This window comes from Bubalus kerabau, chromosome 20 (assembly GCF_029407905.1).
Source record: "Bubalus kerabau isolate K-KA32 ecotype Philippines breed swamp buffalo chromosome 20, PCC_UOA_SB_1v2, whole genome shotgun sequence".
NCBI classification, from domain to species: Eukaryota; Metazoa; Chordata; class Mammalia; order Artiodactyla; family Bovidae; genus Bubalus; species Bubalus kerabau.
The window spans coordinates 23521756-23546106 of NC_073643.1; the positions used below are offsets into that span (position 1 = coordinate 23521756).

Genomic DNA, 24351 nt, shown 5'->3' on the forward strand with positions numbered 1-24351 from the left:
GCCCCAGTTACTTCTACTCCAACAACACTGGAGGTTCAACTTACAACAGCAGTCCTTCTAGGACGGAAATGGACAATGGTTGTTAGCTTCCATCTTCTCTTTGCAGAAGATGCCAGTGTATTTAGGACAGGGAAGGGAAGGGTGGGAATGAAAAGGAAAAGACAATCCAGAGAAAGGAAATCACTAACCGCAAAGTTTCTATTCCCAGTTTCAATCTGATGTTTGCCTTCTCTATTTTCAAACTACGGGCAAAATGACACCCATGAGGAAGAAAAGAGATTCTGCCTTACCTTCCACTGACACGGGTGCTTTAAAATGGTACCACATTAACAAAAGGACTAAAGTAATTGAATGATTCTACACCTCAGTTCTCGTCACTGAGAGGACAAGGATATGGTCCAAAATTCATTCAGATAATGAAAATGCCTTGGCTTCCATGAAACAGAACTGCAGCCAATCTCTTCTTCCTACTCACAACAACATCAGGGGCAGGAGATACATTCAAAGGAATCGCAAAGAAAGCAATTCACTTGGAAGTGTACTTTTACTCATCAGAAAGAAGCAAGTGTGTTCAACAGTTTAACTCATCAGCATCTACCATGAAAAAATAATAGCTTCCAGTCACTTGAGCAAGCCTCATGTACTCAAGTACTCTGTTCGGCTCCTTAGCCATATTACCTTCCTCCCTATATCTTTATGAGGAAGGAATTCTTTTCCCTCTATTTCATGAGTAAAGACATAAGCTCAGAGATTTAAGTAATCTATCAGGGTCACTCAGTTGCATATGGGAACACTGAACCTCGAATCCAGGCCCATGTGGTCCATGCACACACTGCTACCCACAATGCATTTAAAGACAAAAAGAGGAACCATCTATAATTATTCTCATATCATTATTCACATACAGTTTCTGTCCCTTCTGCCACCACCTCTGAGGATCAGGCTCTGTACTGAGAACTGGGAATGAAAAGACAGGAGTAACTAAGGCTTCCCAAGCCCTTAACTAAGGACCATCAGTACTAAATTTGGAACACGCATTTAATCCTCACAATAACCTTTTGAGCAAGGGACTAACATTATCGCGTGTTTCACAGATGAGAAAACGAAGGTTCACAGAGGTTACGCCATTTGTCCAGGGTCACAGAGCTAAGAATTAGCAGAATTTGGATTTGAACCCTGGAAGCCCGATCCTCCAGGCTATGTTATTAACCGCTAGGTTGGCAGATTTCAAGAGGAGCTCCCAGAATTAAAACCCCAAGTCAGAAGCCACATGGAGTATTAACATCAATCGGCCTTTGGTTTCCATTTACTTAAGAACAAGTTATGATGGTTCTCAATATAGGAAGTAACTTGGCAAGGAAGCAACAGCAAACCCAAATGACTATGTGTAGCTTGGCTGATTGCTCATGTAAAGACTCCATCATTTTAACCAGCCACTTGCCAGCATCTCACTTTTCCATACGTGTCTGGTAAATTTCAGGGTGCATTGGCACAGCAAGGAAATGGACAAGAAATGCCACCCAACTGCCCAATGCACCATTTCTAAACATCAAAATGACTTCAACCTTCAAAACGGATCTGTATTTGGAAATGCAGTAATCCCTTTCAAAAGAAACATCTTTCTCTTTGTTTTAGAGAAAAATGTTTCAAACACTACACCACAATTGAAGGGCTGCTTTTTGGAAAACATCACCCAGGTTCCAGGGTGCAAGAGACCTTCCAGTGGCTGCAACGGGAGATGGGTCAGGGCCCCTCACCTGTGTGCAGACGGCCTCCCACTCACCACGAGGAATTGAGGCAGCCGTGACCTACATTCACAAAGCCTGCTGCAAAGCATGTTTTGAACCAGATTTCCCACAAGTACAAAGAACCTCACAACCTAGAACACTTTATTTTTAATTTCTGGAGAAAAACAGTCAGCAAATCAAGTCACTGTCACATGACCACCGGTGGACCCAAGCCAGGCCATAAACAGAGTTTGAGTGAGTGAGTGAAAGTCACTCAGTAATGTCTGACTCTTTGCGACCCGAAGACTGTAGCCTGCGAGGCTCCTCTGTCCATGGAATTCTCCAGACAAGAATACTGGTGTGGGTTGCCAGTTTGGTTCTTTCCAAATAGCCTCTACAGGAATTGTCACTTTTATCTCAAAAAAAATCTCTTTCAATCAGCCACCAGATATACATCTAAGCACCAGGCACTTTTATCCTAGTGCCAGGAAAACACACATCTCTTCTGACTTCCCCTGGCTATTATCTTGTTTATTTCAATGTTCTAAATGGCACCCCACTCCAGTACTCTTGCCTGGAAAATCCCATGGACAGAGAGCCTGGTGTGCTGCAGTCCATGGGCTCGCCATGAGTCGGACACGACTGAGCGACTTCACTTTCACTTTCCACTTTCATGCATTGGAGAAGGAAATGGCAACTTACTCCAGTGTTCTTGCCTGGAGAATCCCAGGGATGGGGGAGCCTGGTGGGCTGCCGGCTATGGGGTCGCACAGAGTCAGACACGACTGAAGCAACTTAGCAGCAGCAGCAAACTTATATTCAGACAGCCACTGGTTAACTCTAAATAGTATGCTAACATCTTCCTCAGCTTCCTTTCCCAGCTCCCAGAGCCCGGGTGCAGAATAGGATAGGAGCTCATGTTGGACCCAAGCAATAGGCTCCACATCTCTTCCACTTGGTCCCAACTGTAAAAGCACTGTGTGGACCAGCTTCCTGCTACATAATAAAGCCACGAGTTTATAGCTCAGGCCCTAACAGCAGTGGTTCATAACCTAGGCTGCATGGGAGACTCAACCAGGGAATTTTCCAAATATCTCAAATACCCTGTTAAATGAGAATCTCTGGAGGTAGAACTCAAAAGTGGGTGTTTTTGAACGTCCCCGGGGTGATTTCTCAGCCCAAGTTGAGAATCCCAGCTCCTAGTCCATCTGTCAGCAAGTCTATGATTCCAGACAGGCTACTAAACCTCCACCTTCCAGGGCTTCAATCCCCTCCCAGGGAGAGTACACCCTCTACATCGGCTAGAGATGCTGGCAGACCCTCAGCACAGTATGAGTGCGGCCACACTCAATGTTGGCACCAAGTCCCTCATGCTTGGCTCTTTTAAATGGTAAAACTGCAACGCATTATATAATTCAGAAGGAAGGGCTTAATTCTATGAGTGAGTGACAGGATTATGATCATTGGATCAAATCTTTCTGTTGCATTCAGGATTCTGTTTTGGAAGGTGACATGGAGCAAGAACTGAGAAGAAAAAGGCAACAGAGGTGTATAGGCTTATGCCAATTTTTTTTTTTTTAAACAGACTCCCACCAGCCCCCTCCCCAGGTGAAAACATGCTCCTGGGAGCCTCACGCCAACTGAATGCAGCGCAACACTGAACACCTTCCAAGTGGCTTCTCTCCATCTGAACAACTGCCTATTTTATTCTAATTTCTGGAGATTTTATTCAAAAACCTTAAACAGTTTCTAAATCACGTAAGAACAAAAAGAAGTCATAACTTGAAAGATACAATCTGCAAACAGCAAGGTTTAAACTCTCTGGGACAGAGGACATCAGTCAAATAGTTAACCCGCTGGGTTCTCAGCCCTGGCTGTAAACAAAAATCACTGCCCTAAAAATGCCAGTGCCTAGCCCCCAACCTTGAAAGATTCTTTAACTGGTTTGGAGAGGGGCCCTGAGCAGCCATGTAACTTAATATCTCTCCCAGATAATTCTACTATGCAGCCAGAGCTGCGAAGCGCTAACCACAACAGCAGCAAAAACTAACAACAAAATATTTCTCATTTTAAGATACCATTATATTTTAGACACCCCCTGCAATACACTAATCTACCTTCCGAGGAAGACATCAAACACAAGAGGTCTACAAAGAAAGCCAACAGTGCAAAGCCTCCAGCAGGAAGACTGTCCCACCTGTGCCTTTTAACTCAAAAAGGTAAGTGGGAATAATAAGAACTCCTCACTGCGAGGTGAAGTATGTAAGGATAGCAAAGCTCCCAATGGAACAGCAAGTTCTGCTGAAACACCACATGTTCCTTGAGACTCAATCCATAAATCCTACTTGTTCGAACACAAGTGTAAGGCTTTAAACTGAATCCGTGCTTACCAGCATGTATTCAAGTGAAAAAAAATGAAGGTCCTAACACAAGCCTTCATGATCTTGACACTGAACTTATTTATGCCTTTTAAGAGTTCAGAAAGCCTGAAACTGGCCTCAAACATCTTAAAAATATGAGGCAAATAAACCTATGACTGACTGAAAAAAAAACAACAACAACTATATCTACACACAGCAACAGACTTCATGAATTTTCAAATGAGGCAAGGGGCCCACCTTGGAATGGTCCCCAACTTACCTCTGAATTTCTTAGGTGGATTGTTAAGGTCCCCGGTTTCTGGCTGCACAACACAACGGTCATCAACCAGGCTGCAAAGAGAAGAAAGATAAATGTTGCATCAAACCAAGTCTAAGAAAATAAAACCCTAAGCACTAGGCAAAACTCAAATACTCAGGGCTGTTCCTATGCAAAACAGGCTGCCCTAGTTACTCCAGCCAGGGAATGAAACCTCCTTCAAGAGCCTAAGACTCTGCTTCTGCAATGGACACATTAAGGTACTGTTTTCTGTGGCTCTTTTCACTTAACCATGTCCAGAAGAGACCTGAGCGTGTGCGTAACAGCGTGTGCGTGCTCAGTTGCGTCCAACTCTTTACAACCCCATGGACTGTAGCCCACCAGGCTCCTCCATCCATGGGATTCTCCGGGCAAGAATACTGGAGTGGGTTGTCATGCCCTCCTCCAGGGGATCTTCCCTGCCCAGAGATCAAACCTGCATCTCTAGCATTGGCAGGCGAGTTCTTTATCACTGAGGCACCTGGAAAGCCCCAATGTGAGCACAGCATGTACTAAAGCTCAGGTTGGGGGCACAACAAAAGGTCCTTGCACCCAACCAATGGTAGCCAAGGGGCCCACTCCATGCCAGGCACTGAGCTAGGCCCTGGGATGTGAACATGGGTGGGAGGCAGGCCCCTGCCCTTCGGGAGCTCAAGGCTGGTTCATGCAGGAGCCAGAAAGACAAACTGACAAGGAGCATATCACCTGCAGGCTGTAAGAGAAGAGGACAAAATACAGCCAGAAACTCACTGTGCCTGAAGCTATCTGAGAAGCTGCCGGTGGAAGAGGCCAAACTAGGAACTACTGGAGACGGAAAAAGAGGCGGAGGATGAAGAAGAAGGGAGCATTTTCAAGGGGAAGGAACCCTACGTACACAAGCATGGGAGTAAGAGAGGACTCTGGAGCTTCAAAAAGACTAGTGGGGAAAGTGCACAAAATTACAGATAAATAACCAGCCTCTAACTATATATAAAGACCCCATGTTTAAAATTCCAACTGACCGATATGACTTGTACAATGCTTTTGTACAACTGATTTGTTTAAAAAAATTTTTCTTTTTTTGGTTTGAACAGATGAGGAAAACTGAAGCTCTGAGGAGTTTACATGACTCTTCCAAGTTCCTAGAACTGGTATTGGTAGGACTGGCTCATTTTTCAAGTGGCCACAAGACTTGATCCCAGCTAATATGGTTTTCCAGGGGTTCTTCCATTAATATATGTCTTATCCCAAAGGCAAGTTACCATTAAATAACCAGCCTTAACTCTTACTGCTTCTTTTCCAAAGTCTGCCAACACATCCTAAAACTTTTCACACATCTTTCAAGATCCTAAATCGGAACCCCCATCTTCTCATGAAGACCCCAAGTCTTTCCTGCCCCAGGCTCCCTCTGCCTGGCCTCTGTCCCTCCCCACCACCCCCCATCTCCCCGGGCTGAAACACAAATAATACACTATGCAACAAGATCCCTGAGGACAGAAAGCGTGCCTGCTTTGTGACCCAGAAGGTTCCACCCTTCACCCAGGGCCAGCACACTTCCTAACCAGGCTGGGTACTCAGTATCTATTTAGTGGATGAATCGAAGTGTCTAGAACAGTCCACCAGCAACTTGCCTCCTTCGGCTCTAAGACATAGGCTCTCTTCATTAACAAGAGGGACCGTGTGGTCACAGCCTCAACATTCATGCACAAATCAAGAGCAGAAAGTGTATACATAAACCCCTGCCCACTGTGAGCCCCTCCAAGTATAAACAAGGAAACGCCATCAGATCTAATACATGTAGGCAGGAGCTGGGGATAGGGGTGGGGAGTGGGGTGGCATGCCTTAGAATTCAACGTAGGGCTTGGTAAATTAATCAAGTTCTCAGACAAGGAGGTATGGGTAGGAGAAAGGGTCCCATTCTAGGCTGGAAGAAAATGAACTGCAGATGGCCTTCAGCTACCTGCTAGCAGCATGACACAGACTGTATCACTTCACTCCCCCAGTCTCAGTTTCCTCATCTGTAAAATTGAAGAGTTGGTCTCAAGGATTCCTAAGTAGGGAGATGTTCATGAGACTTTTTGTTTCTTAAATATAGTGATACCAAGTGCCCATCCTCCCTAGGCCTACTAAAGCCGTGTTCCAGGACGGGATCCAAGAATCTTTATGTTTCACACGTGATTGAGAAGCACTTCTCTAGACACTACATGTCACACACTTGGGCCTTCCAAGGCCCTAGGTGAGTTTAAAGTTCAGTGAGTCAATAAAGCCATTTGGAGGTAACTTCCATCTATATAAATGGAACTGGGTTACATAAATAGCGCTGGATGCTGATTCCACAAAAATTGGCAGCCACTCATCGTCATCCATGAGTAGCGCTCCATAAATGTAAAAAATATGAGAAGGAAAAAGAGGTCAACTTTATTTTCCAAATCCATTTTTATACCGGTTATCCTCAAATATGTGCAGAGAACCAAGGGAATAAAATATTCATCTAAAGGAAAGACTAGAGCCCAAAACTTAACATAAAAAAAAGAGGGGTCATTCTCATGTTAAAGGGGAAGACCTTATTATTAATTTGCTCACAATACTTATGAAAACTCTTATAAAACTCTGTACCTCATAGGAAATCTAAGAGGAGATGCTCTGGAAGAAAAAGAGGTACTAAGATTTTAGGGGCTGGCACGGTGGATTCAGCAAGTGACAGGAAGTGAGCCTAGGTGACTGGAGAGGCAGGGGCACCATTAAAAGAAATTAGGGCCACAGACCAGAGATGGAGCATAAGGTGGGCCTGAGGCTTAACAAGGCACTCAGGTAAGAGTTGTGGGCAGACCATGAGGATGGGGGTGAGCAAATTCAGCCAGAGAGGCGCAGTCAGACGAGCTGGGAAGGGGAAGTTGGCCCCACCAAGGGCAACTGTTAAAAGCGCTGGTCTTGAAGTTCTCAGTCTTTGTAGCTGTGAAACCCTGGGCAGGGGACTTCACCTCTCTGATGCTCAGAGATTTTTGCCCCCATAAATAGCAATAATGATAATGCTCACTGTAAAAAGCTGTTTGGGGATTAAAGGGATGGTGGATATACAGTACATAGCACAGAGCTGTAAACACAGACAGGATTCATATAGGTAGTTACCACTGCTACTTATTATTGCAGAAAAATAAGAGGATGCAAGATTCAACTAGAGATGGAAAAAGGAAGGAATCAGCCAAGAAGAAAAAAAGGACAACAGAGAGGTACAAGCAGCAGGACTCTGCCAAAAGCTACAGAAGGTATCTTGGGCAAACTCCGGGAGATGGTGAGGGACACAGAAGCCCGGTGTGCTGCAGTCCATGGGATCTGCAAGAGTCAGACACGACTTGCTGACTGAACAACAGAAAGTATATTGTGAAGGGTAGGTCTGTAGTATAAAAAGGTTTAAAAAAGGCTTAAGAAAAAAAAAAAGCCACTTGACTGGTGATCAAGCAGTCATGGATCACTCATTTTTACTGGATGACTTTTGAAAATAAAATCTTTATTCGGAGAGATCCAGCTGAGCTATAGACTTCTTTACCTGAAATAACTTGCTCCTTGAGGCTGGAGTAACTGAATAAGAGCCTGGGAATACACTTACTTTACAAAATAGCAGAGAATCAGCATACTTTAAATAGGAAGTCTGGTTAAAAAGGATGGTTCTGGGGGCTGTGACAATGAGGTTCTTAGAGAAATTGTTGCCTTCCTCCCCCGCCCCCACATTTGAGATCAGCTCTTGCCAAACACCACAATGCCACCCACCACTCCTTTTCATGCAAAGACATTACAGACCATGTACACCTCTTACAGAGATAACCACCTTCACTCCCCATTCTGCTTGTGCCTGCCCTTCGGGACTAATTCACCTCTCATTTCCTCTTCCAGACAATAGAAGGAGGAGAAGGCAAAAGATAATCAAATGAATACATTAGGGAATGTATTTATACGGACTTGGGGGGAGAAAAACAACTGAAGAAAGAACAGAACACCAGAAATCTGATTTAAAGAACTTGGTGCCATTTGTAACTTTCAGCTGCACACAGCGATCTGAGGCAGAAAACGTTGTGCCTCAAAGAAGAGAGAGAAGCACCTGAGAAGTTCTGGTCTCTACTTGTACAACAAACAAGTCACCATTTAAAAATAAGTGCTTTTACAAAGAGAAAGTACTTCCCTGGGGTCTGTAAATACTAATCTGAACGTTCATCCCATACATTTAGCACTTTCCCTCTGACGTATGAAAGAAGAGGCTATTACAATAATTCTGAATGAACAGTACTAACTGATGACATTTCACTCTTGCAGAACTGATGGGCAAATGGCATTTTTGTGTAAGAGGTTAAACCTGGCTAATACAAGACCTGATATTTGTGATTCCAACCATCACTGGAAAAATCAAATAAAATGGGAACATTCATGTCCTAGAAAAATCACAATGTTGAAGCTGACGTTCTGATGTCTTAAACAAACCCTGCCACACAAGAAACCAGGTGCTCTTACCCCAAGGTGCTAATAAATCCATTTGTCGATCCTTCGGCGTACAGAGAACAAATGTCTCCGATGTGTAGGAAACTAGACATCTTGTCAGACATGTCTTTCTTGAGAATCCTAGACAAAGTAAAATATGCAACATTATTAGAAGGAAAGAAATGCTCGGGGTGGGACGGGGGGTGGGAGAGTCACTGAGAATTGGCTTAGCTCAATTTTCCAAAGCATTCTGCTTAAAAGTCAAATTTAAATCAGTGTGTGACAGGCAGGCAATTCGCTGAGCCAAGCAGGACATATGCAGCCACATTTTTCCCCATCTATTCTTTCATTTCAGGGTATTCCAACCACAGTAAGGCTTGTTTCTAACAAAACTATGACTGAATCCAATTCTCCAAGTTGAAGACCCTCGATAATAAATAGTGAATATAAAGACCACAGGGAAGTCTGCCAAGAACTCTGCAATGATTAGGAGCTGGAAAGTATGACTTAGGAAATATTAACATGCTCAATCTGCCTCAGGGAATGTTCAGGCAGAAGGAAACACCTGGTATAAAACTTGGTCCGGCAGGGCCTGGGGCTGAGGCACCAAAGGAACAGAATTAATATGAGGAAGCCTAGCAATAAATACCACAAAGCTCTAGGGGCCTTTTAAGAATTCAACAACCTATACACTTCACGCAAATGCTATTCCATTGTCTTTCCTTCTCTTCCTTCACCATGAAACCCATGCAGAGGCAGAAAGACTCAGCACCTGGTCCAAACCCTTCCAACACAACTGAAGACTCAGGCTGCAGTCCCTTAAGAACCCTGGTCAGGAACACACACAGTGAGGGGCAGTGCTAGAACATGTTCATAAATTCAGTAAATCTCTGCACAGCCCAGTAATCACCACACACACAAACAACACACACACACACACACACACAAATTATCAACAAAAATATTGACATGACTCATAGAAAGAGCTTTCATCAGGGCCATAAACATTGAGGAGTGGGAGTCAATTATAAAAAAAAAAAAAAAAAAATCTAACCTGAAATTTACAACACAAGCTCAAGGACTTCGCTAGTGGTCCAGTGGTTAAGATTCAGTGCTTCCACTGCGGGGAGCAAGGGTTCAACCCCTGGTTGGGGAAGTTCAGAGCCCACATGCCACACAGCATAGTTAAAAAGTAAAAATAAAAAACAAGCTCAGTTCTGTGCAAAGAGTGTGTGCTGGCATGGACTGCAGTAGCTCCTCATCATTTCCTCAGGCACCTGGTGTATAGATGTTTAGGGTCACCTCAGTCTTTCCCAGACATCTCCTCCAAACCCAGACCCCCTTAAACATCCTTGCCCATCTCTTTACTCCAGTTTCCCTTCCAGAAAGCATTCACCCCACCATGCCACAAGACTTGGAATGGCGTGGAGAAGTATGCTCTCCTGAAATTGCTTTCCGGGTGCCAAGTTTTCTTTTCAGAAGAATTATGCCTCAGTGATCAGCGGGAAACCTCAAGAAGCATTTCTCCTCCCTTAGTAGGAGTGGCAGGTACTGAAAACAAACCATGAAAGAACCTCTGCTTGTGAGAAACAGTAAGGAAAAACTCATCTGTCCTTCCAGCAGCCAAGATGTTGCAAGAAATAAAGAGCACTGCCTTGAACATGAACTTACGTAGAGAGATTGCGCGCAATTGAGAACACAAACTCTCAAAACGAAAGAGCCAGCATCTCTAGACCTTGGGGAGAGATACACAAACAACAGGCAGAGACTCGGCTCACCACATCCCACTCTCTGAAATCAAATCTATCATCCTGTCATTTCTTCTTAACTGTGTATTTCACACCTATAGGCAAACCGATGTTTTAAAACAGCGGTCCTCAACCTTTTTGGCACCAGGGATTGGTTTTGCTGAAGGCAATTTTTCCATGGACCAGGGAGGGGAGAGGAGGGAATGGTTTGGGGGTGATTCAAGCACATAACATTTATTGGGCATTTTATTTCTACTGCTATTACATCGGTCATCAGGCATTAGATCCCAGAGGTTGGGAACCCCCGTTTTAAACAACATCCCAAAAAGACACCCAAAACAAAACCACTCATGAGCATTGGTATTTCCCTTCTGTGCTTATATTTAAAAGTCTTATAAAGGGTAAGGAAGTCAGTGTACTTCTGGGACTGATTACTGGGAAACAAGTTCTGTTTGAATTTTGAGTCAGACCGAATCTGTGTCTTCACACTAGAAACTTCCAGAAGGATCCAGGGACGATGATGAATGCAGGCGAGCAGATACAGGCTCGGGAGGAGGGCAAGGGACTTGTCTACTGTGACTGAGTCTCTCCCAGCCCTCTTGGCCCCAGTGGAGATCAAGCCAGGAAACAGCAGCATGCCCATGAGTCTCTGAACTTTGATCACAACCTGGTCACCTTACTAAACGCTTTAGGTCCTGAATGGGAAGCACTGGACACTATTCAGTGTCCTGGAATGACAAAGCATGACATACTCAGTATTGCTTGCATTGATAATCGCAACAGAAGTCTGGGCGCCAGGCCCATGCAGCAAGGTTCTCCATTGCCACCATTTCTAATAATAATGGCTAGCATTTGGCAAGCATTATCACGCCCACCACTGTGCGGAGACCTTTACAAATCTTCTCAAATACTCAGGACCACAGCATGAGGCAGGAACTACCATTATTATCATTTTGCTCTTGGGAAACTGAGCTGCCAAAAGGCTAGGATGTCCAAGACATATATAATTAACAAGCAGGAAGGCCAGAGTTATAACTCTGGTCCACATGACTGGTAAACAGAGCTGTTCATCAATGGCGATGCCTGGAACATGGATTAATATGTTAACCATTCTTATTCTTGGTGACAATATTAAGAACTGATTTTCTTTTACGTGCACAATTCCATTTGCTAATTTTTCTTTGGTATTTTCTAATTTTTCTGTCGCTGCCATATAATACTTTTGATAAGTTGGGGGGGAAATTAAGTTTCTTCTTCCTAATCAATATTCTTATTAAGTAGATAGTTGAACAAATAAACTTCAGGCATACTTTATATTTCCTCCTGAAAACATGGGTTAATGCATCCACCAAAGTTAATGGTCCTCAACTGAGCAATCTGCCAGGCATCCTAGTTAAAAAAGATGGGGGCGAGGGCAGGGACAGATTCTTCCCCAGGGTCCCAAACAATGGGTACCCTCACAAAGGACCAGGCAGACCCTCTCTGGTCTGGTGGAAAACCTTTGGAAGCTTCCCCTCACCTACCATTAGCCAAGTGGAGGAAAAGGATGAGGAAGGAGTAAAGGGGAGGAGGGAGGGGCACAACCATCAGTGATGTCCTGAAAGTAAACACCAGGATAGTCAACAGAACAGGCCTCTGGGGTCTGGAGGGGAGGAGGTAGAAGTCATCCTGGGAGCCATCTTTGGAAGACTTCCTGTTGTTCAGAAGCAGGATGGGAGAGCCTGCCCATGGATCTGATCCTGGACCACTTGTGCCTTTGAACTCCTCATCACCGTACCCAGGGCCCCAGTGTCCTCAAACAGTGGCTGGAGATCACCTCACGGAAGAACAGCTGGTGCCACCCTGCCAGTGAGCTGCAGGACCCTGGTACATCTGACACCTAGGGCTCGCTGCTAAGAAACTCTGAGTTGGTCAGCAGGTATCTATGAGAACAAGCCCAGGTGGTCAGCTCCAGAGCTCCAACCATCTCTCTGTCCACTAGCTGTTATTTCTGGCTGATTTTAGGGCTTCAAATGTCTTTCAAAATCGTGAATCACTACATGGTACAACTGAAACTTATGTAATACTGCAAATTAACTACATTTCAATTTTTAAAAATAAAAAAAATTCTTTATATTAAACTTTCCTTGTCCAGTCTAAGAAAATAACTTCTGGGTATGCAGTGGATAACGTGACAAGCGTAGGTCATAGTATTGTATTGTATATTTGAAAGTTATCAAGAGTAGATCTTAAACGTTTCCTTCACAAGGAAAAAAATTTATAACTGTGTGGTGACAGACGTTAATTGAATTTACTATGGTGATCATTTTGTAATAGATACATACATCAAATCATTATGCTGTACACCTTAAACTTATACATGTTGCCTGTCAAATATCTCAATAAAACTGGAAAAAATTAATAAATTAAAAAAAATCAAATTCAGTAAAAGAAAGGATCTCCTGCATAAGAAGTCAGCTGGGTATCACACAAATGGACTCTTTTGTGTCCTATGACGACATATTTTTACTTTAAGGAAGGTAATTATCCTGCCTAATTCACCCCTTGAGAAAAAGCTGAACAATGTAGAATTATACTGAAACTCCCAACCACAGAGCATTCTGAACTTTCCAAATATACAAAATCATAGAATAAAGGTCGGAAGCAACCCTGTAAACCCTGTAATTCCACGTCTCGCCCAATAATAGAACTACCCCCACCATGTCGCTTAAGGGATGGTCTTGTCTTCCGTGTGGACCGGCAATGAGGCCTATTCTAGGTTCAAAGAGCCTGGCTGGCAAACACTCCTGTCCCCACCCCTCCCCACAATGACAAGCGCCTCCCAGAATCTCTGCTACTGATCTGTCCTCTGATGCTCCAAGACCTCTGAACGCATGCACACACTCTCATTTCTCCTTGAGACTTGGCTTGTCAGAATCCATCCTGTCAGGGTTCCAACCTGGCTCTGTCACCTCTTCTCTGTAGGGCTTCGGGCCAGATCCACACCTTCCCTAAGCCTTACTTTTCCCATCTGTAAAAGGGGGACAAATAGAGTGCTTCCCTCGGCAGGTGGTCATAAGGCTCCATGAGATCGTCTTTATAAAGCACCTGCTGATGTACTGAGCTGGCCAGAAAGTTCATGCGGCTTTTCCCATGAGTGCTTACGGAAACACCCAAGTGAATTTTTTGGCCAACCTGATACCTGGCAGGAAGTTAAATCATGCCATCTATGAAAATTATCAGTATTTCTATATCACCTCCACCTCCCACCACTGCTTTGATCAGTTAATACACCTGAAATAGGCTTCTCACCGAGGCTTGACCCGGGTGGAGAAAGGTAGACCACTCTGGCCTCTGTGTCGTCCACAGGCAGATGGAGCTGGGGCAGGTTTGCTGAGCCTCACATCACCCACTCCCCGAAACTGCTCCCTGAGCAGAGCGGAAAGAAACGGGATGCTGGATTCTATTTGTTAAGAAAGGTGGGGATAAAAATGCACCGATTCAGAGCTCCCCTTGGAGAAAAGAAACCCGGGGTGAAATGGTCCTCTGATTCTGAGGCCACACAGCCTGTGTTGCTCTCGGCCTTTCCTACACCTCCTTGGTCCTCTTGTCCACTCTGCTGCCTCCAGCGGCTTCTATACCACGAAGAGCCACAAGTCTGTATCTCCTGGCCAAGAGCTACTGGGGTTCAGCTCACAATGGACAAGCATCTCAATGGACCAAAAGGAACTCACCCGTCTGCCCAATCTGCTTCTCCTCCTCCACACTCACATCATCGACCTCCACAAGTCTGGGGGCACCTCCTATCCTCTCTCACCTTATCCCTGTCACAGGACTTCTGCTCATGCTGGTCCCTCAGATCCAGAATACACTCATTCCTATTCCATCTCTTGCCCTAATACAAGCCCAGATCTGTCTGGGATCTGTTTGGCATATCACTGCATTCCTATCACCAGTGCGGACCACGTGGTAGGTGCTTAGTAAATATGTCAAATATATGAATTATGACATTTAAATGAACATCAAATCTTACTGATTTTAAGCTTGAATATATTTCTTAAAGCCTCTACTTTTTTTAACTCCTCTGCCCAATCCACAAATCTCAGGCAAAATCATTTTTCAACTGGGCTTCATTCTGCTCCTTGATTTTTTTTTTTGTTGTTTCATTTTTAAAAAATTTTTATTAGAGTATAGTTGCTGTAAAGCAACGTTGTGTTAGTTTCTACTACATAGCAAAGTGAATCAGTTATACGTATACATACACCCCCTCCGGTCGGGACTTCCTTCCCATTCAGGCCACCACAGTACCTTAAGTAGACTTCCCAGTGCTACCATTGGGAATACATCCTCACTAGTTATCCACTTTATATATAGTGTCAAAAACATATATACTTCAATCCCAGTCTCTCAGTTCCTCCCATCTCACCTTTTCCCCCTTGGTAGCCACAGATTTGTTCTCCATGTCTCTGTCTCTACTTCTGCTTTGCAAATAAGATCATGCATCCTATTCATCTCTCTCACCTCCATTATTCTACATGTACAGCCAGCATGACCTTTTAGAAGCCTAAGGCAGACCATGTATTCCTCTGCTTAAAACCTTCCCAAGTCTCTTCAGGGCTCTCCATAATCTGGTCCCTGTCTATCTCTTCCTTATCTCTCTGGACTCTCCCCACTGCTTTTACCCTCAAGCACTGATGCATTTTTCCTGATTCCCCCAACATACTGTGTACACTTTCTGTCCCCCAGGTGTTGGCATCCGCTGCTCCAGCTGCCTAACACTCCTTGTGTCCCCCACCTGGGGCTAACTCCCAGTCACCTTTACGGTCCCAGTTTGATGTCACTGCCTCCTGGAAGCCCTGACACCCCAAACCTGAGTTCTACGTTGGCAACACATTTCTCTATCAGTTCAGTTCAGTCGCTCAGTCGTGTCTGACTCTTTGCGACCCCATGAATCGCAGCATGCCAGGCCTCCCCGTCCATCACCAACTCCCGGAGTTCACTCAGACTCACGTCCATCGAGTCAGTGATGCCATCCAGCCATCTCATCCTCTGTCATCCCCTTCTCCTCCTGCCCCCAATCCCTCCCAGCATCAGAGTCTTTTCCAATGAGTCAAGTCTTCTCATGAGGTGGCCAAAGTACTGGAGTTTCAGCTTTAGCATCATTCCTTCCAAAGAACACCCAGGACTGATCTCCTTTAGGATGGACTGGTTGGATCTCCTTGCAGTCCAAGGGACTCTCAAGAGTCTTCTCCAACACCACAGTTCAAAAGCATCAATTCTTCGGCACTCAGCTTTCTTCACAGTCCAACTCTCACCTCCATACATATAGCACCCCAATTACACTATCTGGGCCCACTCCCACTGTCCAAAAATCCCATATTCACTTGTTTGCTAGTTTACCTGTCTTCACCACCAGACCATGAGTCCAGGAGGGCAGGGCTTCTCTGGTGGCTCAGTTGGTAAAAAATCTGCCTGCAATGCAGGAGAACTGGGTTTGATCCCTGGGTCGGGAAGATCACCTGGAGGAGGGCATGGCAACCCACTTCAGTATTCTTGCCTGGAGAAGGCCCATGGACAGAGCCTGGCGGGCTACAGTCCATGGGGTCAAAAGTCAGACACGACTGAGTAACTCAGCACAGCACACAGCACAGCCACGAGGGCCAGGACAGCAGAATGATTCATTCCCACTGCTTCCCAGCCCCTAGCACATTGTCTGGAACATGTAAGCAGTCAAATTTGGGTTCAATGTACTAAAGCGTCAACTTATCTGCTGCTTAAAAGAAATTACACTGTTTCTTAGGGGATTGTTTTTCTAAAACTAATTAAAGCCAAGTTTATGTTGTTGGATCAAAAACAGAGAAGAAAGGCCTCTTGGCCCTTTTCAACAGATTTTTGAGACACTGGGAGCCAGAAACAAAACGTCTAACATCTATCCCTGGAAAGAAGTACCTGTCTCCCACTGACCATCCCTTGGCATGTTCAGAAAGGCCAGAAACATCAACCTAGAACACCTGCATTCAAATTCCATCTTCATCAGTTACCTGCTGTGTGTACTTAAGCAACTTACATAACTTCTGAATTTCAACTCCCTTGTGCATATTTTAAAAAATAAATTGTGTGTGTGGATGGTGGGAGGAGGGTACCATTCCTATTGCTCATCAGGACCTTGCCTCCCATCAGGGTCATCATGAGGGACAAACCAAAAACCCCACACAAAGTGCTCAGCCTAATACCTGGCCCTTACTAAGGGCTCACTTTTTAATTTTCAAGTGAGACTAAAATGAGAACCTTCATTTCACTTCCTTCGAAGTCTTCCCTCCCTACTGCCTGTAACTTGTGCTTCTCTCCTACTTGATAGACCCTTCTCACTCTGTCAGCACTGCTGGAAACATACCCGAATAAACACAGGTCCCAGAAATGTTTCAGTCCTCTGCAGGCCCATCAGGTGGCTGACACTCAGATCATCCAAGGTCCTGTTTCTTGGCCCCCAGATTCAAAATACCTGAGACAGCCAGACCTCAACTCCACTTCCCCTTCTTCTAACATCAAACCAGGCCCCTGCTGGAAGAGGGGTGGCGGTGGAAATCTCTTCAAAGGAATGATAATTCAATATTTAGAACTTTCTTTCACTTTGGTATTGAGACAGGCTAAAGCACAGCCTCATCCAAAAAGAAGTATGTTCATTTCATTTTAAGCAGTTCAAGATAGATTTGGATTTCTCTTTTTTTCTTTCTTTTGCTAAAAGCTTTGTGGTTGAAACTCACTTATTGTCATTTCTTCCATCTATTTCTACTGTATACACTTAACTAATGCCTTATATTCATTTCTCTAAAAAAAAATAGTAATCTCAACTTTCGCCTACTCACCACTCAAGACTTTAAAACTTAGCAACTTCTGAAATGAGACCAAATTAGAACACTTTCATTAACCAAGAAGTGAACTAAGGTTATCACTTAAACCTCAAGGGTGGATGGACAAAGGAGGAAATCAGAATCGTGACCTCACAGCAGTGAACATACCCCAAAGCCACAGACTCCCACATTTTTACTGACCACAGAAGCAAGCCTTTTTATTTCATTAAGATGAAGCCACCTGATCTTTGGGACTGAACAGCCTTTCAGTCATCAGGGGACAAAAAGAAACCCACTGACACTGCCCTTAAGTTCAGCCTTTCCAACACAGGAGGGATAAGCTAGGAGTTTGGGATTAACATATGCACACGACTATATATAAAACAGATAATCAACAAGGACCTACTATATAGCACAGGGAATTCTACTCAATACTCTGCGATAGCCTACATGGGAAAAGAATCTTTAAAAAAACATGTGGATATATAAGTGATTCACTTTGCTATACACTTGAACTAACACGATACCGTAAATCAACTATCCATGAAGTTGCTCAGTCGTGTCCAACTCTTTGCGACCCCATGGACTGTAGTCCACCAGGCTCCCCCATCCGTGGGATTTTCTAGGCAAGAATACTGGAGTGGGTTGCCATGTCCTTCTCCAGGGGGATCTTCCCGACCTGGAGATCAAACCCGGGTCTCCTGCATTGTGGGCAGACGCTTTACCATCTGAGCTAAAACTATACTCAATTATAATTTTAAAATAAATTAAAGTTTGGCCCTTCCAAGCTCTGATGTCAGGTAGAAAACCCCCTCATATTGCCTGCCCTCTCCCTTCCATCACTCACTCCCTGATGACCAGCTATCCTAAATGCTGTACTGCCCACTCGCCTTAACTATGACAATCTTGTACACATCACCCAAGACACAGGCAAACTACTCCCCAGAGGCCTGCATTTGCACTCACCTAGGGCTTCCCTAGTGGCTCAGCTGGTAATGAATCTGACTGCAATGCGGGAGACCTAGGTTCAATCCCTGGGTTGGGAGATCCCCTGGAGAAGGGAAAGGCTACCCACTCCAGTATTCTGGCCTGGAGAATTCCATGGACAGTATAGTCCATGGGGTCGCAAAGAGTCGGACACAACTGAGTGACTTTCACTTCACTTTCCTTCTTAAACACTGAAATTGGCTAGCATGGAGTAGCTCATGTACTTCTAACAGCTTCACCCTGACACTTTTAAAACCATTTGTGAGGGAACCCATGGGCAATAAAACTTAAAGACAATCTAACTTCTATCCTACAAAACAACTTCATCTGAATCCAGAAGCTTCAACTACCACCAAGTAAGGGGTTGTAGAGTAACAGCCATTAAGGAAGTTGCATTTGAAGTGACTGTTTTCAGACACGGAGAGGAACCCACGCTTTTTCATTGTTTAATGACCCTACCCACTACAGAACTTCTGGACTGGTTGGTGTAATCTTGCTCATCTAAAAATAATGAACACACACACCACTGCCTTCCAAGTTCGCAATGTTCCTTTGCAGTGCAGGAGAAGCTTTAGCTGGGAAGCAACTTCAGTTTTGCAAGAACAGCTTAAATGCATTCCCGTGCATTTATGTCTGAATAGAAAGCTCTGATACAATACCCAGACTTAGGGACATTCAATTGCATCCTGCTACTTAAGCCTTCAGCTTCCCCTCTCAAATGTTCCATGCCACCACCCAACCTTCTGAAAAGCCTACCTATTCTATAAGTGGTTACCTATCCTACCAGTGGCTTTTACTGGTGCCCCAGGGACTCTTAAGAGCTCCCAAGACCCTTTCAGAGGATCTTCAAAGTCAAAACTATTTTCATAAGATCACCAAGGTGTCACTGCCTTTTCTCATGCAGAGTGGAATTCTCCAGAAGCTGCAAGACATGTGATTCACAACAGATTGGAGGCAGGGGCAGGTCTGAGTCCAGTTACCTTCCATTAAGCTAGATCTAAAAGCAGTTTGGGCTTCCCTGGTAGCTCAGTGGTAAAGAATCTGCCTGCCAATGTAGGAAACCCGGGTTTGATCCCTGGATCTGGAAGATCCCCTAGAGGAAGGTCTGGCAACCCACTCCAGTTTTCTTGCCTGGGAAATCCCATGGACAGAGGAGCCTGGCGGGCTATACAGTCTATAGGATCACAAAACAATTGGACATGACTTAGCAACTAAACAACAACAACAAAAGCATTTTACAGAGAAATGTAAAATAATGACACTCTTCTCGCTGAATTTTTGTTTTGGGAAATATAATTACTGCCCATAAAAAAATATGTTACTGTATTAATGTGCAATAGGTTTACTTTTCATATTTTCTGTGTGAATTTTCTAAGTGTTAATTTTGAATATTATAAATACAGATTGGTATAACTGACGTCAATAGAAGTTCTTTGCGGTCCTCATCTATTTTTTTCTTAAATTATGAAAGTATGAAAACACATTTACAGGTGACTTAGAAAATACAGAACAAGGTTACATATAGTTCCACTATATACTATAATTATTTTTAAGTAGATAATATCTTTAGTTGGAGTTTCAGTATCAAACTCTCGAAAATTAACAGAATGAATATACAGAGAGGTAGGATACAGGAGACCTGAAAACAAATTCAACATAACCTCAGTTAATTTTTAAGCATCAAAACCTGAAGTCTGAAAAAAGTGCTTCAACAAATTTTAAGATTTACTCTGGCACTGGCTGGCTGTGCAGTGAGGAGTCATACAGTACAAATATGAAAAACTGGATCGAACAGGATTAAAATGCAAAATATACAACTTAATAGCCAGGGCTTTAGACAGGATTCCTTGATTTGAAACCTAAATCCTTTTTATTCAACATACTGAATACCTACTAGATATTAGCCCTACTCTACTCTAGGTGCTAAGGATGGAGGTCAAATAAGACAGTCAAGGTCCCTGGCTCTCATGACACGCATATTTTAGTGAAGACAGTAAACAAACAAAAAATAAAACAATCAAGTCAAACAGTGGTAAGTACTATGCAGAGAATTAAAACTGTCACCCAATTATGGCTGGTCAGAGAACAAGTTGAGACATGCAAGTAAGAGCTGAAAGTCAAGACAGAGGCAGTCATGCAAAAAAAAAAAAAAAAAGACAGGCAGAAGAGCATTTCAGGCAGAGAAAATAGCTCTGTACGGTACAAAGGCCCTATAGCAGAGCAGTGTTTGATAAGTCCATGAAACAAGACAACCAGCCACAAAGTTGAGAGCATTAATGGGGAAAGGAAGGAAAGTACTGGGTAAGGCTAGGGGGAAAAAAGCCAGTTCCAGTGGGACTTGACCAGGGTAAAACGTGTGACTTTACTACAGCTGTGATGGGATGTTCGTAACCTTGACCAAAGTATTATACGTACTCTTTCTGGGCTTCGAGTTCCTCATCTACAGAATGGGGATCATAAAATTGTGTTGAGGATTAAATGAGAAAAAGCAAATCAATGGACTAAGCACACAGGAAGCAAAACACAGGAAACATTTCTCTTTGCTGTCATGCTACCTAATATTTTCTGATCTGTTCTCTTTTCTACTCTCATAAACCACTCACATTAAACTTTTTAGGGCTCATAATCAGTTGACAATCAGCCTATCAACCAGCAAGTCCAAATGAATGTAGACAAGGGGACACACTGTGACATGGTGTTTATCTGAATATGCCAATGCCAATTCCAGCAAAAGGTTCTCCAGCTATTTCAAGGAAGACCGGAACCACCCAAGCACCGCCAGGTGAAGAACAGATGACTACACAACACCCACGCAGCCCTTCTCAGTCCACCCTGGCATCACCAAGATTTGTCACTCGGCCCCAAAGCACCATACTCTTGGAAAGTCATTCTTCTGCTGAAAAAATGCAGCCAATGGAAATCCACCAGCCCTTCCTGCCCTTTCTTGGCATATCCACATCGCCTCCACCCCTAAAAAACAAAGGGCTCTTGCCTAAGTCTTTCAGGGCTGGTTTCATTGCTGCTTGCTTTAAAAATGATCGCTTAAAAAGAATAAAGGCATAAAGCTTCCTTTAAAGCAGATTCTTTACCATCTGAGCCACCAGGGAAGCCCCCTTTAAAGTTAGGCTGTGAAGAAGAGGGCTCATGTACAAAGATTGACAAGTGACAAGTGCCTGGAGATCCAAGAGGTCACAGGCAGCTGGCCCCATGCAAACGTGAGGGACCACAGTCAACACCAACACAAAAAGGCATCACTACACTTTTAGGTCAAGCAGCCCCTCCCGTGGGCAAAGTTGGGCAAACCATAAGGGCTTTCAGAAGAAAAGCAAGAGTATGCCCAGAAAAAGGAAGAGTGGCCAGCATTTGATCAATCTCCTGGCTAGTAGCCAAGGACGCTCCCTCCAGAGAGGCACAAGTCACGGTGAGACGCCCTCGCCCAGGCACATATATGGTAATATGGCTGTAAATCCGGGAAGGGGGTGCGGGAGAGAAAAACCCATCCTGTTCACTATGGACTCCTGCAAGAGAAGAGGTTCTCTTTACAATCACCTCTGCGTCTGTTACTGGGGACTCTCACAGTTAATTTTGGAACTTCCTTTGAGCAAAGCTATCTTGCCGATATCATCATCTTTATTGTGAAATGAGGATGAGCAGCACCCCGTTTTTTAGTTGGACAGATGCCCCCACCACCAACCACACTTCCATGCAGCCCCCTCCTTGCCTTCTTGTCCCCTTAGCGTCTAATCAGACTATCCCTCAGACACGCAGCATGTCCCCATAAAGAGATAATTTATTCTATTGCACAAAGCACTTCTCCCCGGAGCACAGAAAATAGCCTTGTGCTTTCATTTTCAGCTAGTCCCAAAGGAAATCACCGACTCAGAGATTTCGACTTTCAGCAGGGCCCTCCGTGACAATCTCAGAAGTAACAGTCGTAAATCTGAAGTTCGGAACCATTCTCTAGTTTAAATATTGCTCTTTCAGATGTCTCACACACACACACAGATAAACCTACCTGCTTTTTCACAGACATGTCCACTAAATAAACTCTTCCCCAAAACGGTAACTGATCTACAGAGTTATTTTTCAGAAAAGATGTCAGTGCTGACATATGCCTCCATGCCTATTCCTAAAGGCCGACATAACAGAAGCCCATTGAGAGCTCAAAGTTGGCAGTCAGAGCACTTTACCCTTGGTGCGGAGAGGTCATTTAGCCAAAATTCCTCATTTTATAGGTGGAAACAAACACCTTCTGAGTGATTTCATGGAGGTCACATACCCGATTAGTAGCCAAAGCCTGCAGACCACAGGGCTCTGGGAACCAAGGCTAGTGCTTTGGGGGAAGGGATGAGGAGAGTGTTTATTTGGTTAAAAAGTTAAAGTCAGTCCTGGCCTGAGAAGACCCCACTCTGCCCACAACCTGAACCACACACACACACACAAAAAAAAAAGAAAGAAAAAAGCAAGTTAGATTAATATCCTTAGAGTGAGATAAAAAGTCTCACTAAGTCTGGGAAAAATCACTCCAGGATAAGCTTTCTCAGTCTCAAGGCTTTTGTCATGGGCCGGGTGGTGGGGGGCCAGGGGGGCGCGTAGAAAATTTCTTTGTTGTGGGGGACCCGTCCTATGCACTATAGGATGTAGGATGTGTAGGGACATCCTTGGCCTCAACTCACTAGACGCCATTAGCAACCTCTCCCCCTCAGCGGTGACAACAAAAAAAGTCCCTAGACATTGCCTAATGTCCCCTGGGGGCTGAACCACTCTGCTGGAAAGGTTTGGTTTTGTTCTGATCTCTGAGATCGTGTGCAACCATCTATTATTCTACAACTTGGCAGTAATGCCCCAAAGCAGGTATTTTTACACCTATGCTACAGAAGAGGAAACAGATGCACAGATGTCACATGTTTTGTTTCTACTGAACAGGCAGGCGACACCCAGTCCCCGGGAGTCCCCATCCCTCAGATGAGCAACGCAGCACCGTTTCACCCTGAGACCAGCTCCTGCACTGCCTCGTTCCTACTTCCACTCCCCTTCAGCAACCACCACCAACTTCCCAAGCTGACGCCCTAAAGGCAGCTGTGCTGAGCAGTCTTCAAAGCGACCACAAAGAAATGCTGAAGACCTTTATACCCTGTCCTTAACTTCACTCTTCATGGCAGATGGGGCTTTTCAAAGCAACAGGCCAACTCAAGAGATAGGTCATCAAGCGTGTGCTTAGTCGCTCAGTCATGTCTGACTCTTTGCAACTCCATGGACTGTAGCCCACCAGGCACCCCGTCCATGGGGATTATCCAGGCAAGAATACTGGAGAGTTGCCATGCCCATCTCCAGGGGATCTTCCCAACCCAGGGAGCAAACCCAGGTCTCCCACATTGCAAGCAGATTCTTTACCCTGTGAACCACCAGGGAAGCCCATGAATACTGGAGTGGGTAGCCTATCCCTTCTCCAGAGGATCTTCCTGACCCAGGAATTGAACTGGGGTCTCCTGCATTGCAGGTGGATTCTTTACCAGCTGAGCCACCTGGGAAACCCTTACGTCATCAAGAGAGGGGTACAAAAAATTAGATTAAGTAGTAGCCTACAGGGCTTCCCTGGTGGCTGAGTGGTAAAGAATTTGCCTGCCAGAGCAGGAGACACAGGTTTGATCACTGTTCCAGAAAGATCCCACATGCTGCAGAGGAACTAAGTCCATGTGCCACAGCTACTGAGCCTGTGCTCTAAAAGCCCAGGAAGTGCAACTATGGAGCCCGTGTGTCACAACTGTTGAATCCTGAGTGCCCTAGAGCATGTGCTCTGCAGCAAGAGAAGCCACCCCAATGAGAAGCCTGAGCACCATCACTAGAGAGTAACCTCTGCTCGCCAAAACTAGAAAAAAAGCCCTTGCAGCAACAAAGACCCAGCACAGCCCAAAATAAAAAAAAAAAAAAAAA

General features: G+C 44.5%; 1 protein-coding gene across 11 annotated transcripts in view; it reads right to left on the reverse strand.

Annotated features, from left to right (window-relative positions):
* The window catches only part of ITPR1 (inositol 1,4,5-trisphosphate receptor type 1), a 354068-nt gene that overhangs the window by 316908 nt on the left and 12809 nt on the right, over positions 1-24351 (reverse strand). For 10 of the 11 annotated variants that reach the window (XM_055557002.1, XM_055556993.1, XM_055557003.1 and 7 more), the window contains 2 exons: positions 8886-8993; positions 4368-4438 (listed from right to left, as the gene is read on the reverse strand). In XM_055557002.1, coding sequence (XP_055412977.1) covers positions 4368-4438; positions 8886-8993 — 179 coding nt within the window. Of the gene's footprint in view, positions 1-4367; positions 4439-8885; positions 8994-13891; positions 14009-24351 lie in introns of those variants that run through there. The other variant, XM_055556997.1, reaches the window with a different exon arrangement.